The sequence below is a fragment of the Hyposmocoma kahamanoa genome, unplaced genomic scaffold (assembly GCF_003589595.1).
Source record: "Hyposmocoma kahamanoa isolate Upper Pololo Valley unplaced genomic scaffold, ASM358959v1 66, whole genome shotgun sequence".
NCBI classification, from domain to species: domain Eukaryota; kingdom Metazoa; phylum Arthropoda; class Insecta; order Lepidoptera; family Cosmopterigidae; genus Hyposmocoma; species Hyposmocoma kahamanoa.
The window spans coordinates 21,277,477-21,295,657 of NW_020653854.1; the positions used below are offsets into that span (position 1 = coordinate 21,277,477).

The window sequence follows — 18,181 nt, forward strand, 5'->3', positions numbered from 1 at the left end:
AATTATAACAAACTAGTGGAGCAATTTCACAAAAAATAATTGAATATCAATTCAATAAAAATTTAATTTTTATAAATGTTTTGACTTGCTTACTCCGCTGGCTCAGCAATCCGACTAAGGTCTTGATTCGATACGAGCTGACGCCAGCGCGCCTCCCAGTTCTTTGGTGAAATTACAGGCACATGAGACTCGTCAACTTACGTCTCAGGGTGACGGGTGGAGTGGCAGTGGTTCCTCAGATCTTTGCAATTTAAAGCTCTGAGTGGCGCTGTAATTGTCATAGACAGGCGTGTAGCTTACTATCAGGCGCACGATCTGTCCGTCCCGTCCATTGACTTACAATTATATGGACGTCGGGTCCGCGCTAAAAAGTGTCCGCACTTGTAAGGCGCTAAAATCGTATACAGAGCGTGACACTCCGCTTTAGTCTTCATTTGTTCTACGGACAGCGCGATACTGCGATGACATAACAATTTAAATTTCGAATAGGTTGACTTGGGACATTTTTTTCGTGGTTTTTGTATTAGACCCGTCGTCCATTTATTTGTAAGTCAATGGTCCCGTCACTTGGTGTTATAAAAATAAATAAAAAAGTTCTCTTCGTGCAGGAGTGTTAGTAGCAGTAGAGCTCCTTGTGAAAGAGTCCGTCCAGTGTAGTACTGATATGTGATACGTAGTACCGATAAGTCGAACAAGTTGACTAATTTTAACTGTTTTTAAAAGATAATTTTGTGCTCTATTTTTTGCTATTCAAATCGGATATTTGACCATTTGTCACTGAGCCGCGTCTTAGTAAGTGGACGGCAGTACTGCCACCTTACCTATTTCTGCCGCCAAGCAGTAACATAAGTATTATTGCTTTCCGGTTTTGAAGGCTAAAAGTGCTGGTGAAATTACAATCGCTTAGGACTTGTCACCTTATGTCTCAGGGTGACGGGCGCAGTGGCAGTGGCCTTTGAGCTGCACTGCAACTGCTATGGACAAGTGTGTCGCTTACCATCGGGTGTACGACTTGTACGGTCCATCACTTGTTATCATAAAAAAAAAAGACTATCCATCGGTATTTGGGCCGACCATATTTTTATTAGATAAAATGATTTTAAATATGTGCTATGTACGAGCTGCCAGAACTCTTCCCATATGTATATAGTCATCGAACTATAGAAGACGATAGATAATATCATAGCTGACTGCCCTTATATGTGTAAAGTCAAATAGATAATATTAGAGTACTTACATAAACTAATTGCAATCACGTGTAATTAGCACTACAAATATATTTACAAAGGCGTACAACTACGTATAAAGTTTAAAAGCAATCAAACAAGTCTCAACCGAGTCGAACAAAAACAAGCAAAAGAGGATATGAGTCAGCATTGCAGTTACTACTCTTGGCACCATGCCACTCGATTACTGTCTGTTTTAAGTTTATATTAAGCACCGCATTTGTAACACTCAGGCCTATAGTGCGATTCACGTGAGTTCAAGCTATCAAAATATCGTTGAAGTTACGTAGTCGTTAGATCGAAGTTCTATCCAAAATGGGTATTCACGTATCACTTGTACGAACGTTGATATGAGTAGAATCGAAACGTAACGACTAATGAACGACATCTTGGATTGTGAAATTTGACATTTAGTCGTCGAAAGTCTAATGAAAGAACTGTCAAAATTTTAGCAGAATGCGTATGACTTGTCGTTCGTTTAGGGTCAATTTAAGTTCGATTCATATACCAGAATACGCTTTAAAGACATTTGGATCGTAAGACTTTAAAATTGGACTCGTTGACGTTCACTGTCACACGTGAATACGAAAAAGCAGTTCAACGACTAAATCGCTACGATATCGTAACGGTTTAATTACGTGAATCACCCCACTGGTCTTTTTATGAATATAGGTTGCAAATGTGAGAACTTTAGAACCAGCGCTTACAAAGAAATAAAGATTATAAGTAGATATTACCGTTAGCCCATTATATAAAGTATACTGTTTACTCCGTACTTGACCAGTACTATCAGGCAGTATTTCATACTTGCGACAAATAAATGCGAATCAAACATAGAAAGAGTAAATCTTTCCAGATCTTTAACAGGGGCCTTCAAAATTAATAACGAAACATTTTGCACTATTTCGTGTTTAACAAAAAGTTATGGAACAGATTTCTTACAAAGTTCTAAACTTTTCACATACAAATATCAGAGAGTACAACTAAAATCCACAGATGAGGTCCGCACGGGTACATACCGTCAGCTGTTTCATCCAGAACAGCTTATCACTGGCAAGGAAGACGCGGCGAACAACTACGCTCGCGGTCACTACACCATCGGCAAAGAGATCGTAGATGTTGTGCTTGACAGACTCAGAAAGCTTGCTGATCAATGTACTGGCCTTCAGGTGGGTGGAACTATGAATTTTCACCTTACAATCACAAAGTGTTTTGATATCTTACAAACCTGTACAAACAAAGCTTCAGTAAGCTATTTTCGGAAAAAAATACGTAGGTATTGTCATCGAGAAATGGTATGGTGGTAGTTAAAGACGAAAGAAAAGACGCAACTGTTAATTATTAGAGGTTGCAACTTTCAACGGTACCTACAAAGTTCTTTTTTTTTTATTAAAAAGTAAGTGCGCATTTGACTTCCATCTCACCTGATGGAAAGTGACGATGAAGTCGACGATGGAGCATGCGCACCTAAATTATGCCTATTGTTCTGATTGTGTTGTTCTAATTGAAGGGGTTCCTGGTATTTCACTCGTTCGGCGGAGGCACCGGCTCCGGTTTCACTTCCCTGCTGATGGAACGCCTCTCTGTCGACTACGGCAAGAAGTCTAAGCTCGAGTTCTCCATTTATCCTGCACCTCAGGTACCTACTTCACAATCTCTTTTCATAGACAATTAGGCTTATATTTGAAGGTATTGCTTAGTTTGTACGATTAACCCTTTCGGTGTCTAAGATCACAGTTATTGTATTATAATATCATGCCAAACAAATCTCCCTTCCTACTCAATTTTAATTTACTCTTAATAGTACGACAATATTGGAAGGAAACTTGAAGTTTTCAAAGAAAATAAAGACAACGCCAATAATATTGCCCATGCTCCGTTGTAGGTATCCACTGCCGTCGTCGAGCCCTACAATTCCATCCTGACAACGCACACAACACTGGAACACTCGGACTGTGCATTTATGGTCGACAATGAGGCCATTTACGATATCTGCAGACGCAATTTGGATATCGATCGTCCTACGTACACAAACTTGAACAGACTTATTGGACAGGTATGAGATCTTATTACTTGATGTTTACAGTTACACACACAATTTTTTTTAAATTAAAAGAAAAGATTACGTAGGTACTTGTTCTAAGATACCTATTACGAAAATGAAAGCTCCGAAACTGGAATTGATATTCTCTTCATAAGTATCAATAGTTCAAGTAAAACTATACAATTTAACCAGTATCTCTAATATCCTCATTGTATAAAAACTTTATTTCCAGATCGTCTCATCAATCACGGCGTCTTTACGCTTTGACGGAGCCCTAAACGTTGACCTGACTGAGTTCCAGACTAACCTTGTGCCTTACCCTCGCATTCACTTCCCTCTGGCCACATATGCTCCCGTCATTTCTGCCGAGAAAGCCTATCATGAACAACTGACTGTTGCTGAAATCACCAACGCTTGTTTCGAGCCAGCGAATCAGGTACGCCCACAATTAATTGTTGTTATCCCAAATTACACAACTTTGATAATATACCTGGAAATCTTCGATTGATATATAAAGACATAATCTGAACCAAATGTTCCAAATATACATTCGAAAATATCTTGTCCACGAAAAAATTCGAATGCAAAGGGATATTGATAAATGCTCACCACCCGACCACTCTATAACATTAGTTATGGTTTGCAGCGGACGTTTTACCAGATTCTTAAAATTCCTGCTTTGTTGCAGATGGTGAAATGTGATCCCCGTCACGGCAAATACATGGCTTGTTGCATGTTATACAGGTAATCTCATTCGATAGGTACTACTGATATCGTGCGTTCTGTGCGTACGTATGTAATAAATTACAAATCCTCGGCTAAATTCGCAAACCTCGTAAGCTCCATTAATGTGAACTTTTGAATAGGCCCAAAAAACAGGATTACCTACTAGAAATAATTATATGACAATCCAGTGGCGGATTTGCCCTAAGGCCCAGTAGGCCCAGGCCTAGGGCGGCCAATAGTGACAAAAAATTCACCGACCATAACAAAAAATAACTCAAAGTACTTAAATATTCTCAAGGCTCACGCACATTACGGCGGGCCGCACTGCACCGCATCGTATAACAATAATCTTTCTAAATCACTTTCGTACATTTTATGTATAAAATATAGATATGTCACATATGTATCTTTGGCCTGGGGCCTAAGTCGGCCAAGACTGCAAATCCGCCACTTTGACAATCTATCATTATACCTTTTTATTAGGTTTCCCTGTCGGTGTAGTGCGTCTGGCATGTTTGCCGTGAATAGAGTAGAGGATTTTTTCGCTATAATATGAAAGAGACATTGGACGTTTCTTACGAGATTGAGCGATTCGGCCATTATTATTGCAAGGACAGCATGCGATACGTGCTATTTTGTAAGCGAGCCAAAGCGAACACTCCATTTTTAAAACATAAATAAAATAATTATAATTTTTTAAATTTTTATTGAATTGATTTTCAATTATTTTTTTGTGAAATTACTCCACTAGTTTGTTTTAATTATTAATACAATGATCGAACACTCAGACGCTATATATATATTATCCGGCCGGATTCGAACCGACGTCTTTAGCTTACGTTGGTATAGCGTCTGGCACGGTAAGCTGGAAGACGTCGTCGGTTCGAATCCGGCCGGATCGAAGGATTTTTTTCTGAGTGTTCGATCTTTGTATTAATAATTATAACATAAGTTAATGAAAGTTAATCAAACTGAAATAAACTATTAGTTTCTTCATTAAGTCATAAATTAAAATTATAAACCTGTAAATTAAAGTACATTTTTGTTTCATTGTACATAATTATTTATCTTTGTATTATTCTAATTTATACTTCATTAATAATAATAATTTTCCATAAATAAAATTCAATTTCATTGTTATGTAATATGTAATAAAATAAGTAAAATAAAGTAAAATAAAATAAAATAAAGAAGCATTTTATTTTATTTTATTTATTATTATAAGGAAAAAAGGGTCTACAAATTATACTATAAGCTTTAATTGTCCGTATTGCATTGAAGAATCAAATAGGTATGTCGTCCAGAAACGGACTAATGACGTTTTCAAATTTAGCCGACGAAGTGCAACAGTTTAGCATGGAGTATCATGCAAGAATATAATTATACAATAGGAAATGGAACTATTTTTCCGGATTTAAATCGCGTATATTTGTTTCAACCGTGACCATGGGACCTGTAAAGAGCCCGAAACATCGGTATGTTTGAAAAAACAAATATACGCGATTTAAATCCGGAAAAATAGTTTCATTTCCTATGTATAACAATCGCGAAAACCTAAGAACCCGATATATAATTATACAAATTAATAAAGTTTACGTCACTTTAAATTGCAGAGGTGACGTTGTCCCTAAGGACGTAAACGCAGCCATTGCTACAATCAAGACTAAGAGAACCATACAATTTGTGGACTGGTGCCCGACTGGTTTCAAGGTAAGTCAATATGTAAGTAAGTTAATGTCCAAGAGATGCTTAGGCAATACGATACACAGTTTTTTTTTAATGGGACTGTATGGGGAAATCCGAAACTAAAGAAGATACAAGGAAACTGTCTTAGGAACCATTAAGTGTTTTTTTTTGTGAAAACAATTTTGGCAGTCAATTGTTTGGTCAAGGGTGAGTTGTCCATAAAAATGAATAAAATTCGCCAAAATTTTTTTAGTGTTGATTGACTCAGTTTTATGTAAGGATCTTTTCATTGTATGTGACGAAAAAACCGGGACAGCAGAAGTCGGTCAAATTTCATAAAATGTCTTTCATACAAAATGAATAAAATTTACTTTTTTTTAAAAAGCTAGTAGACTCAGTTTCTTATAAAAATGATTGCATTGTGTATTAAATTTTTAAAACCCTATACAAAGATCTGTAGTAAACACATGGAGAAATTAATATGATCTCGTGTCACGATCTGTAGCTCAGTTGGCAACGGTGGTGGCAGTAGCCACGGTGAGGTAACAAACACTGGTTCCAGTTCAGTCAGATCGAAAAAATTTTTCTTTGTGTTTGTTCCATCTTTGTATCAATAATAATAAAATGTAACTTAACTAAAATCTAATGATCATTTCTCTTATCATCTTTGGTTAGGTAGGCATTAACTACCAGCCTCCCACGGTGGTCCCCGGCGGAGACTTGGCCAAGGTTCAGCGTGCTGTTTGCATGTTGTCCAACACCACTGCCATCGCCGAGGCTTGGGCTAGGTACGTATCTACACTTTGCTGTATATCAACCTATTCACTTTCCAGTAACTGGTCCGTGTCCAAAAAGATATTGGACACGGATTTTTGAGGAGCGGATATTGGACACGGAGATTGGCATCACAGGAGCAATGATTAAGAGTCGATTCAACCTCAAATGGCTTTGGTTAATTCCGCATAGCAGTAAAGTAACATATAAAAAAATTGAGGATATACTCGTACATTGATTAGTATAAACACAATTCCTAAAAATTTTCTCGATAAAAAAAAACACAAACTTACCTCGAAATTTTACAAGAAAACCGCTGCATTCATTGGGTAATTTACATATACCCATGTTATTTTTTATATCAACCGAACTATAAAGCACACGTATAGTATACGATATACGTTTTTCAAATGGCTTTAATTTCGTTTGTAAAAAAAATAATTCTGAGATAAAGCCAGTGTCCTGCCACTCGACCCAAGCAAAATTAACCGTATGTACGGGAAAAATTTCTCTCTCTTAACTCTTAAGGGAGTTAGTTATTTTAGAATACTTGTCAATTGTTGTCCTTTGTAATAACTTTAGTGGACCCTCAAGCCTTTCTCAATCGAATGTTATCTAAATAATCGAGTACGAGCACCTATTTTGGTACAATACTTCCAGACTGGACCACAAGTTCGACTTGATGTACGCCAAACGTGCGTTCGTCCACTGGTACGTCGGCGAGGGTATGGAAGAAGGCGAGTTCTCCGAGGCTCGCGAGGACTTAGCTGCCCTCGAGAAGGACTACGAGGAAGTCGGAGTGGACTCCACTGAAGGAGAACTTGACGAAGAGAACGAGTATTAAAATGTCGATTAATCAATTTCGACAACAGACAAACGTACATATTTACGAATCTGATTCAGATGAGTATCAGACCTATCAAATCTTAACGAGTGGGTACGTAGGTTCTTTACAGTGAATGTATCTCGGCATAATACGGTAACCCTATACAATTAAACTTAAAAAATGTTAAACATGAAACTTTTGTTTTATAAACATAAAAAACACACGACGAAGAAGTTTTTAAATCGACATTTTAATAATTATATTAACAGTCGTTTAAGTGTGCTTGGAAAATAATAAAAAAGCTAACAGTACAAACTTTTTAAAATTAACTTTCGCATTGAAATGTAAAGTTTGGATCTCTGGGTTTTGGATTTTTGTTGCGATTTCTAAGCATTTATTAATTATAATAATAAAAAGGCAAGTGATAATAACTGTTAACGTTCGTATTATTGGATTTTAGATAGAATATTCTCTTTTATATTGTAATAGGCTAACTTATTTAGGGTTTTATTTTAATTATGCTTAACAATTAATTAACGTAATTTTGTATGTTCGTAGTTTATTTAAATGCACAATAAAAATTTTACACAAATGTGTTTTGTTTGCTCCTCTGAAGAGACCGTTATTTTAAAGCATATTTAAGCACAGTACTGTAGTCTAGGCTCTACTCTACTTCTAGATCCGCCAAGATGTTCTTCTTTTCCTATCCTATTTTTTAAACATGATCTAAATACAAATCTATATTCACTCAGCCAGTACTTCTACTCATAGAGTAGAGCATAGACTACATCCCTCTTCCTCACAACTGAAGGGATTAACATCCCTAGCTGGTGCCCTACCTATGATAGGCAACTCACATAAGTGATCAGCCTTTACTATAGGCTACCCACACACTGCTCGGAAGCTACTATCTTACCAACAAGCAAACCACCGAGGAGGCTGTGGCTTTAGTCTGCCAAAAACCTATCTAAAAGGACAGACCATGACCACATCCTAATGAAACAATTCAAAATATAATTATTCGTTAGCTATCCTAGCTATTTAGGTAACCTGTCTAAATCCTAACTCTTTATTTCAGCTACCCTAGCTTGACTGAATGTTCCTAACAAATCCTTAAACATCACTACTAGAACTTCCTAAATGCATCACTACACTATCTTCAACGTGCACGCAGCTACGACGACGACACAGTCTTGAGCATCCATCGGGCGATCACTGGGTAACATCAATATTGATCTCCCAGCTGCCTTAGTCCTCATCCTGCAGCTATCCACGTTCCATCAGCTTTTCTCAATAACCCTAACAACGACATTTCCTAACATATATATGATATGGCGATATACCATATGGAGGATTCCTAATAATTAAATAAATATATTTTCCTTGAATGCAGACAGTTCTTGTTCATCTGGGAAAGTGACCACGAACTATGCACACACACAGGACAATATACCCATCTAATAAAAAAAAATTAGTTAGTAGTTTCACATCTGTCATCCACCATTTATCGATCATCGATTAGATGTAAAGGTAGTTTTATTCCAGTAACCGTAGATGTTCAGTAAATGCCTACAAAATGACAGACATAATGATGACGCAAATATAGTACACCAATGGTTCAACCCCCTATATACATAGACACCTGAGTTCCAGGTTTTGAGTCAGCCGTCCCAAAGATGAGGTCAACGCTGGCGTTAACCCATATAGCGCCCAGATGCGATCATTACCCTGACGCCCTCTAATAGGCACGTCATCAAAATGGAATATTTACAGCCCCATATATTTCTACATTACTTTTTATTATAGTGACCCTCCCTAACGACATTTAGGGTATACGAAAAGGGCACTATAATATACCTATGAGGGCACAGGAACCGTCTAGTGCAGGTTTTGATCCCAGATCAGCCGCATTAGCTGCGCGTGGGATGAACGCCCCGGCCGAATGCTACCAGGGCAGACGAACGTGTTCGTCCCTGCAGCTAACCACAAACCCTGGCGAATCCGCTGGTCTCCCCGGAACTCTCTATCTCTCGGGTTGATAGAATGAATAGTTATAATTTTATTTTTCCCAGTGATCGGAAATTTGGCGTTCGGCGCCCCCTAAAACCCAGCCCGTATACGCAGCACATCATAGGTAAAACCCTGGAAATGGTAGCAGCGACGTACCACTTTACCCACCTTTACTCACCTTCTGTTCAATTAATACTTCTGTTGTTTGGTGCAATTAAGAATATATACCATTTTTAGCCGACTTTAAAAAAATGGAGGAGAGGCAAACTAGGGGATGAATCCAGTTCCGCGCACTTTCCGGTAACCGGTTTTAATAAACTTGGCAAATAGATGTAGTTCCACGAACTTTTGAGGACGGTTTTTTTTTAATTTGGTTTATTACATTAGATATTAGTGTTCTGTGGTTTTTAATACAACTGTCAACTACTTTTCTTTAAAAAATATGTTTTAACGAATCGCTACAACTGAAGAAAATAAAAATCATCAAAATAATGCTTGTACTTTTAATTCTTTAATTTTTTTTTCTCACAAAATTACAAACGTTTTCAGAAATAATAATCAGAGAAGAACCTTCTAACTAAAAAGCAAGCCTGAAGTTCAGCATGAAATATCAAATCCTGTGCGAAACGTCAAATACCACTTCCGAACTTCGGACTGGCTTTCAAGTTAATTGGTTAACAGGGAGTACTAATGCTTACTTCAAATGTTATTAAAATTACAAGTAATAATTATACAACTACACTATATACCAGACTCAACGTTTTGGTAGTTACAAAATCAAAAATATATATATTTTCTGTAGACAGAAAAATAGATTTCATAAACTTCTTTTTTTTTCTTATTTATAATTAATTTATTTCATAAAACATTCATGTAGTAATTACAAAACTTACTTTAGTAAATATACATAACTACGTAAGTGTTATACATGAGATCTCGTACTATAGTTTACTGACACAAATAGGCTGTAAGCCGGAACGAGATTTGTGGCACTTATGTCAAAACCTCTCATATAATAGCCAAATTATTTGTTATACGTAGTAGTGTCGCTAGTGTCTACGCCATGTTGCCAGGAACTATAGTAAATAAATATATATATATATATATATATGAGCTATATTATGCTCATAGTTGTTTTACAATGCGGAAGACTTAGGTCCAGTTAATACCAAATTCCTCAGAACTAGTGTTGCAACTAGTAGTATTGTTCAACCTATGACCGAATAGTCGAATATTCGATTAAACTATTTTGTCTGATTAACACACATACGAAACTAGACACGAAAAATTGCGGCTGTTTAAGTACGGTTATGATAAATAATTATGTACAATGAAACAAAAATGTACTTTAATTTACAGGTTTATAATTTTAATTTATGACTTAATGAAGAAACTAATTGTTTATGTCAGTTTGATTAACTTTCATTAACTTATGTTATAATTATTAATACAAAGATCGAACACTCAGAAAAAAAATTCCTTCGATCCGGCCGGATTCGAACCGACGACGTCTTCTTACGACGTCTTCACGGTAAGCTAACCGTGCGTCTGGCACGGTACGCTAAAAGACGTCGCTATACCAACTAAGTCACGGAACGAACCAGCAGACCACACGAATTTTTCTATGTGCTTGCGTCGTGTTTTTGTATTTGGTTTTTCAACGACTTTTTAGTCGTAGCGCCATCTTTGAGAAATCTATGAAAGATTTATCACCCAGTTAGTATCTTTACAGCTATCAGTCCTGGCGAGAGATGTCGCTATTCACTGTATTTTTAATTTTTTTACTGAATTGATATTCAATTATTTTTGTGCAATTACTCCACTAGTTTGTTATAATTATTAATACAAAGATCGAACACTCAGAAAAAAATTCCTTCGTTCGTTCGTTCATTTCATTAACTTAATTTTATTTTGGTTTTGCAAATAAGTAATATTTAGTTTTATATTTATATTTAGATATTTAGTAAGAGTGAACTACATAATAAATTGGTAGTTTTCATTTCATATGTTAACTTTTTTGAATTACTTAGAAAAATTACTGAGTCAAGTTACAGTTTTTTAGATTATTCAAATAAAATTGCTGTTTCACGAACTTACAATGGATGTTCAGTGTTATATCTTATTTCGTCCTCCTGTTTATAGGTATTCGGTATAAGGCCGAATAGCAAACGGGCTGAATAAGCCGAATACCGATAGTAACCGAATATTCGATGCAACTCTACTCCTAACGTTAGTCCACTCCCTCTTTGTGTATATCCTAAGTAAATTTATTAAAATTAACAATATAATTCTGTAATAGTCTGTAAATGTTTGTGTTGTCTGTTGTTGTAGATTCTCTTCTCGGTGAAGTCTGGCATCGAAAATCACCAGTCAAATTCTGAGTAAATGCGTGTTTTCAATTATTAATTTCGTTTGTATAAGTCTTAATAAACTGATTAAATGTTTCGTCTTTTTTTCTTTATACTTTTCTGTTAAATGCGTAAGAAGGCTCTCAAAACCAAAAGGTCGGCTAGGAGGTTAGATATGTTAGGGAATCGACTGTACAACGTTTCGCAATTTCTAAAGGGCTTATGATTAAAAAATATATTTATGAGAATTAAGTAAACCGTTCAAGTGGTTGTAGGTTACAGGACTAACATCACTACGTTGAAAAACGTCACAAGAGCTGTCTCATACTATAGCAACACCGCAAAGATACTGGCAACACCATTAACACCACCGCTAAATTAGCGGTTCTTCTGTAGAATTGAACTTCGTCCGACGTGGTGGCGGTACCGGTATGGACCTCGATAATTTATTTTTTATTTTTAATAAGTGTTGCGAGATTCACCACCGATGTTCAGCCTAATGTGTCGTTGCACTTATGTCTTTTGTACGCCTTAATAATTAAATAATAAAAAATATAAGTAACAATCCGCGAAACAGGATATTATCGAAAATTGTGATAAAAAGCAAGTGTTTAAACAAAAAAATCTAAAGTCAACAACAACAACAGTCCTATAGCTCAGGTATCTAAATCGAATTTTCGGTCTTTCGCTTTGAAGTTCCGTCTTAAACTTTCGTCAAGTCACCGCCGCGGAAGTTCATGATTAAGGGCCAAGGACTGGATTGAAGCAGGGTTGTTCCTGATGCAGAATGCAGATGCAGATGTGGATTTTTTACCTTAACATCGGCGGATGCTGATGCGGATGCTTATTTTATGTATTTAAAAAATATACATCCTTACTGAATCTATTGTAGACATGAGCGCCGATAATATACCAACCGGCGGCGGCGCGCCGACAAAAAAGAAAGTGTCGGTGGCGGCCGCGTTTCGGCGGCGCGAGCACGACCCTTTTTTTTTCTTTTTTTTTTAAACGAATTTGTATATCGGTGTTTGTTTTTACAAAGGCCGTTATACAAATACTTTTTAAAAAGGAAAAAATTAAATAACATATTTTCTATAGTAATCCAATTTTTATCATATTCGATCAGGTGCTCCGATCGTACGCACGCGCACGTTTCCATATTGTGTATGCGTAGTGAAAATGGCAACGCCAGGAATTGACAAATAAATTTTTTAAACAAACATCTTTAAATATAAAGTCACTAACAAACTTTTGTCGCCTATCTATGTCAACTCTGCTAAGGCCAGACGGTACGCTGGCCTATACTGCAGATGACAAGGCAAATCTTTTTGCCTCACTCTGTGCAAAGAGTTCGCGTCTGGATCTAATCTTACGTCAGGCAGGCACTATGGCGCCAATTCGCATACGCCAAAAAGAGGTACTTAGAACTCTGCGGAATCTAGACGTGAATAAAGCTAGCGGGCCAGATGGATTTCCAGCACTAGTCCTACGTAACTGTGAGCCTGAGTTGTCTCCTGTTCTCACACGCCTACGCCTGTACCGCCTCTCACTTGAGACTGGTGTAGTTCGCAGGTCGTGGAAGCTTGCAAACCTGCAACCTGTGCCGAAAAAGAGAAGCAGAGCTGATTCTGTCAACTAAAGATTATGGAACGTGTACTCAACAACCGTCTCTTGTCGTACCTTGAAGACCTCGTCAGTGATTACCAGTACGGATTCCAACGACGGTATATGGAACGAGGCTATAGAAAAGCAAGGTGAAGCACTTGCAGTGTCTTTGCATATTTCTAAAGCCTTTAGCAGGGTCTGGCACGCAAGCCTTTTAAGTAAGCTTCCCTCCTATGGGCTTAATTCCCTCTGACCTTTGCAATTGGATCTCGGAATTCTTGAGCGAACATTCGTTTCGAGTGGTCTTAGAAGGCTACTCTTCCGAACATATGGCGATAGATTCCTCAGGGTTCCGTACTTTCTGCAACTCTCTTTGTGCTGCATATCAATGATATGTTAATTCCAGGCACCTTTGCGTATGCTGATGATAACACAGTTGTAGATAAGTACTTGACCAATGCAAGGGTCAGCGGAGAGGAAATCCAGTCTTGTCGCGAGTCCATGGTTAGCCGTTTGGATTTGACACTCAAAGCAGTCTCCGATTGGGGCGATGCCAAATTTAACGTTACCAAAACGCAGGCGTGTCTATTCTCCACAAAACGGAGTCCCTTTGAGCTGACTCCAACTTTTCGTGATATACCTATCCATACCGATAGCTGACTGTCTCCAGCTACTTAGAATGGTCCTGTCGTCTAATTTGTACTTCGGCAGATATATTGAATCCATGGCCAAACGTGCAGCAAGGAAGCTTGGAATCCTTTTCAGGATGAGGCGTTACTTTACACCGGGACAGTTGTTTCAGCTGTACCAAGCACAAGTCCTGTCGTGCGTGGAGTACTGTTACCACCTTTAAGGTGGCTCTGTTACATACCAATTGGCCACCTTTGATTCAATTGACAACCGTGCCAAGAAGCTTACAAGTGGCTCGGACTTAGTGGAGGCAAAGCTGCAGAGCCTTGAACACCGCAGTAAAGTTGACAGCTTATCGGTATTTTACAGGATATATCATGGAGAGTGTGCGATGGAATTACACGATTTAATTCCGCTTTCCCCTTTCCATCATCGGGGGACTAGGCGTAGATTTGGGTTCCACCTCTATGTTGTGGATACTCCAAGGATTCGCACGAAGCGTTACGCTTCCACATTTATATGGCGAACGGCTATGGAGTGGAATTCCCTGCCTGCAGATTTCTTCCCTAAACGTTATAACTTGCGCCTTTTCTTGGCAAAAGTGAATAGGCATTCATCTATCGTCAACCTCATCGTCACTTTCCATCAGGTGAGATGGAGGTCAAATGCGAACTTACATTTTATTTAAAAAAATAGGTTTTATCTTAGAAAAGTCATTTTCTGGCGTCGCCATTTTCACGTACACAATACGGAAGCGTGCGCGTGCGTACGATCGGAGCGCCTGATCGAACTGAACGGCACGCCGATTGCATTTGTCGGCGGCGGAGCCAGCCCGGCGCTCATGTCTGATCTATTGACATGAAAAAGCTTTATATTTTGTTTGGTATTGTAATAAAATATTATTTCAATGATTTTGTGGCATTTATTAACAAAGAATCAATGTGCCTGAAAACAATCTGCCTGGCTGAATCGTTGTGGAATTTTATTAAAGTTATATTTCAAAAACAACAGCTGCTTTTTCAGCTTTAAGTCTGTTTCTGGAAGGTTAATAAATCATTCCAGCAGCGTGCCTTTCAGGTCATGTCACGACTCGAACACCCACAATAACTATCAGCATCGATTAGTGCGGATGCTGATGCGGATATTTTAATTTATGCAGATATCCGCAGATGCTGATATTCGCAACAACCCTGGTTCGAAGCATGTCGAGAAAAAATTCATCACAAAAATACGTGAGCTATCCGTTAGTTTAGTTAATATGTCTGAGTTTCACGGTAGTTTTACATTCAAAATCCTATAAACATGTATTGATTATAACATTTCAGGACTCAATGTAATGCTATGACAGATATAGTGGATTAAACATATATATGTACTATCGTCAGTCATTGCAAACAGGTCTGTGACGATGTGACCTCCTTACATCGTCATTCCACCTTTTTATCGCCTTTTCTCCGGTTCCTAGCCACTCGTTTTTAAATTTTGAATCGTTCTTTAATTCCTTTGCCTCGCCATTCTAATTTCTGCAGTGGGACTGCTCGCTTGAGCCGGAGAAAAGGCGATAAAAAGGTGGGATGACGATGTAAGGAGGTCACATCGTCTAAGGTTTATACTTTTTGGTATAATAATAAAGGAGATGGCCCATAATTTGACCCGATTAATGGAAGTTTGCGTACAAAAACCACACTTTTTTTTAAATTATGCAGTTATAAACCACCTTTTGTTGTGTTGACATGTAACGGGGCAATAAACATTTCATATTAAACATATTTTTAATTGTATGAAAACTCTGATTAGGTATTTGTAGTTCAGACTAACTGTCAAAATAAATATCGTTACAACCACGCGCAAACATTGCACTGTCAGTTATATGCTGTCTCTGTCGCACAGACCCTTCGCAATCCTTCGTCATTTGTCGTTGCGACCTGTGCGTTTACCGAGTTTCTATTGTGTTTTTAGACTAGTATGGCGTGCACGTATACATATCTCACGAAATCTCAAAATCGTTAACTGGGTGATTAACAGTGATTACAAAATAGTCAAATATTTTGCACTAACATAAAATTATAATTTTTTTAATTCCTTGATTCCCAGTGCCCACAGTAACGCGGCACGTACCATTGTAAAGTACACATATTTCTCTATAAATCCAGCCATATATCATTTCTGTATACCGTGGGTATTGTATTCATGTATTGGTGGGCCATGACCTTTAGTTGGAAATTTACGTGGACTTATTACACAAACACCACATTCGACGTAGAATGATTAATAACAAACCCTTGCTAAGCAACCAATGATAGCATAGGAAAAGAACATTTCTTGTCAATGGTCATTATTGAGGCTTGCTTTCCACGTTCTGCTCACGAAATTGGAATTTAAATAGGTAATTGGGATATGTAGAGTAGAGAGAGTAATACTCATGGCCAATTATTAGAAAGTTTGCAAAGTACCTATTGATGCATATGATTTATGAATAAAAGAATTAAGTTTTTAATAGCTATTCATACTTACTGCCTAGATAGCAGGTAGATAGTAAGTATAGGCAATGGCACAATATGAGTGCATTGCGTATTTTTTCTACCAACATATAAAATACAATAAGAACTTAAAAACTATTCTGTAATTAGAATTTTTTCCAATTATGATTTTTAAAACTAAAAATAAAGAAAAATTTTGAAATAGAAAAATGTCTTTATCAAATGAGTTATTGAACGACAGACTCTTTGAAAGCAGGAAGACTATTACGGATATATTAAGGTTACAACAAATAAGTATTACATTATTATGTTCTACACATTAGGAAAACTGGAGTATTTGCAGAACCATTATTTTTTACAAAAGCTTTGTAACAAATAATTTAGGTCAGTGAACTGAACGAGTTAGCACCCTTGTGCATTCTGTACAGTAACATATCACCACATTTACCATTAACTATTTTGTGCAATGTACAGACGGTGCCCTCAGATATCTGACCCCCTAGTCAACCTTTTTGGTATTGAGAGCTTTCTTACGAACTTCTTTATGGTTGAATGTTTAACCGACTTGAAAAAAGGATTAAGTTATTAATTCGACTGCATTTGTTTGTGTGTATGTTACACGATTACTCCAGCATTTGTGAACCGATTTTGAATTCTTTTTGTTGGAAAGGAGGTACCTCAGTATTAGTCCCATTTAAATTTAAAGAAAATATTCCACCTCTTAGCGTAGTAAACTAGTAATTCCATGAACTTTGAGGTCGGTTTTTTAGTACTGTGTACTGACATTATTAACTTTAAGTACAATACTGCCCCCTTGACTTAACTAAAACATTTGCGTTTCGGTAACTTTCTGCATTTAAGTACATATACATTAAAGATCAAATTGACTTAAAGTGTCTCTTAAAACGTCATTAACTACTGAGCAATCTGGAAGTCACGCCAAAATTAATTTTACAGCTCACAAGTTAAAAGTTCGTTTCACTTTTCTTCGCACCTTAGATAATTATCAGTATCAAATGGTCGGTTGGAGGTCGGGTATCTTACGGCATCGACTGTACACAATTCACTGGTAAATCCACGGCGGGCAAAGGTTTCACATTAAACTAATTGAGTCTGTTTTCATAACCTAACAATTTACGTCTTAACCCAAGTCTAACATTGAACAGATTCTATATCATTACAGCTGAAGTTCTAAATCTAACAATATATTAGTGATATAATTATACTATATTTACCTGTTAATTCTTTTTAAACAATTTTATTGCAAGAAAAACAATTGAAAGGACCGCAACAATGTCACGTTCGTTCTGGAATGCTACATCAGCAAGATTATTTGGGCGGTATTTGAATTCAAATACGTATTTTGAAATTGTAACACATTCAATTACAACCAAATATATACTTTGTAATTGATATTTCAAACATTTCCGTTCTTCGTCCGATATTCGCCCGAAACAATTTCTGTCAAATAAGTAACACTCGAGCAAATCAAAAGACAATGGCGACCATACCTATTTCTGCCGCCAAGCAGTAATGGGAGCATTACTGCGGTCCGGTTTGCAGGGTAAGGGTGCTGGTGAAATTACAAGCACATGTGACTTGTCAAATTATGTCTCAGGATGATGGGCGCAGTGGCAGTGCCCCCCAGATCTTTGCGATTTAAAGCTCTGAGTGGCACTGCAACTGTTATGGACAGGCGTGAGGGTTATCATCAGGCGCACGACTTATTCGTCTCGTCACTTGATATTATAAAAAGAATTAAATATAATTGACATAAAGTTCGGCGGGTAACCGATGGATGCATGTCGCGTCCGATCGGCTGGTCT

At 37.3% G+C, this 18,181-nt stretch overlaps 1 protein-coding gene across 1 annotated transcript in view; it reads left to right on the forward strand.

Moving 5' to 3' along the window:
• LOC113232023 (tubulin alpha-1A chain-like) overlaps positions 1-7,616 on the forward strand; it is a 57,625-nt gene extending 50,009 nt beyond the window's left edge. The window contains exons 3-10 of the mRNA XM_026466646.1: positions 2,223-2,395; positions 2,737-2,865; positions 3,112-3,282; positions 3,503-3,706; positions 3,959-4,014; positions 5,610-5,706; positions 6,358-6,470; positions 7,117-7,616. Coding sequence (XP_026322431.1) covers positions 2,223-2,395; positions 2,737-2,865; positions 3,112-3,282; positions 3,503-3,706; positions 3,959-4,014; positions 5,610-5,706; positions 6,358-6,470; positions 7,117-7,300 — 1,127 coding nt within the window. The 3' untranslated portion in view covers positions 7,301-7,616. The remainder of the gene's footprint in view (positions 1-2,222; positions 2,396-2,736; positions 2,866-3,111; positions 3,283-3,502; positions 3,707-3,958; positions 4,015-5,609; positions 5,707-6,357; positions 6,471-7,116) is intronic.
• The last annotated feature ends 10,565 nt before the right edge of the window (positions 7,617-18,181 follow it).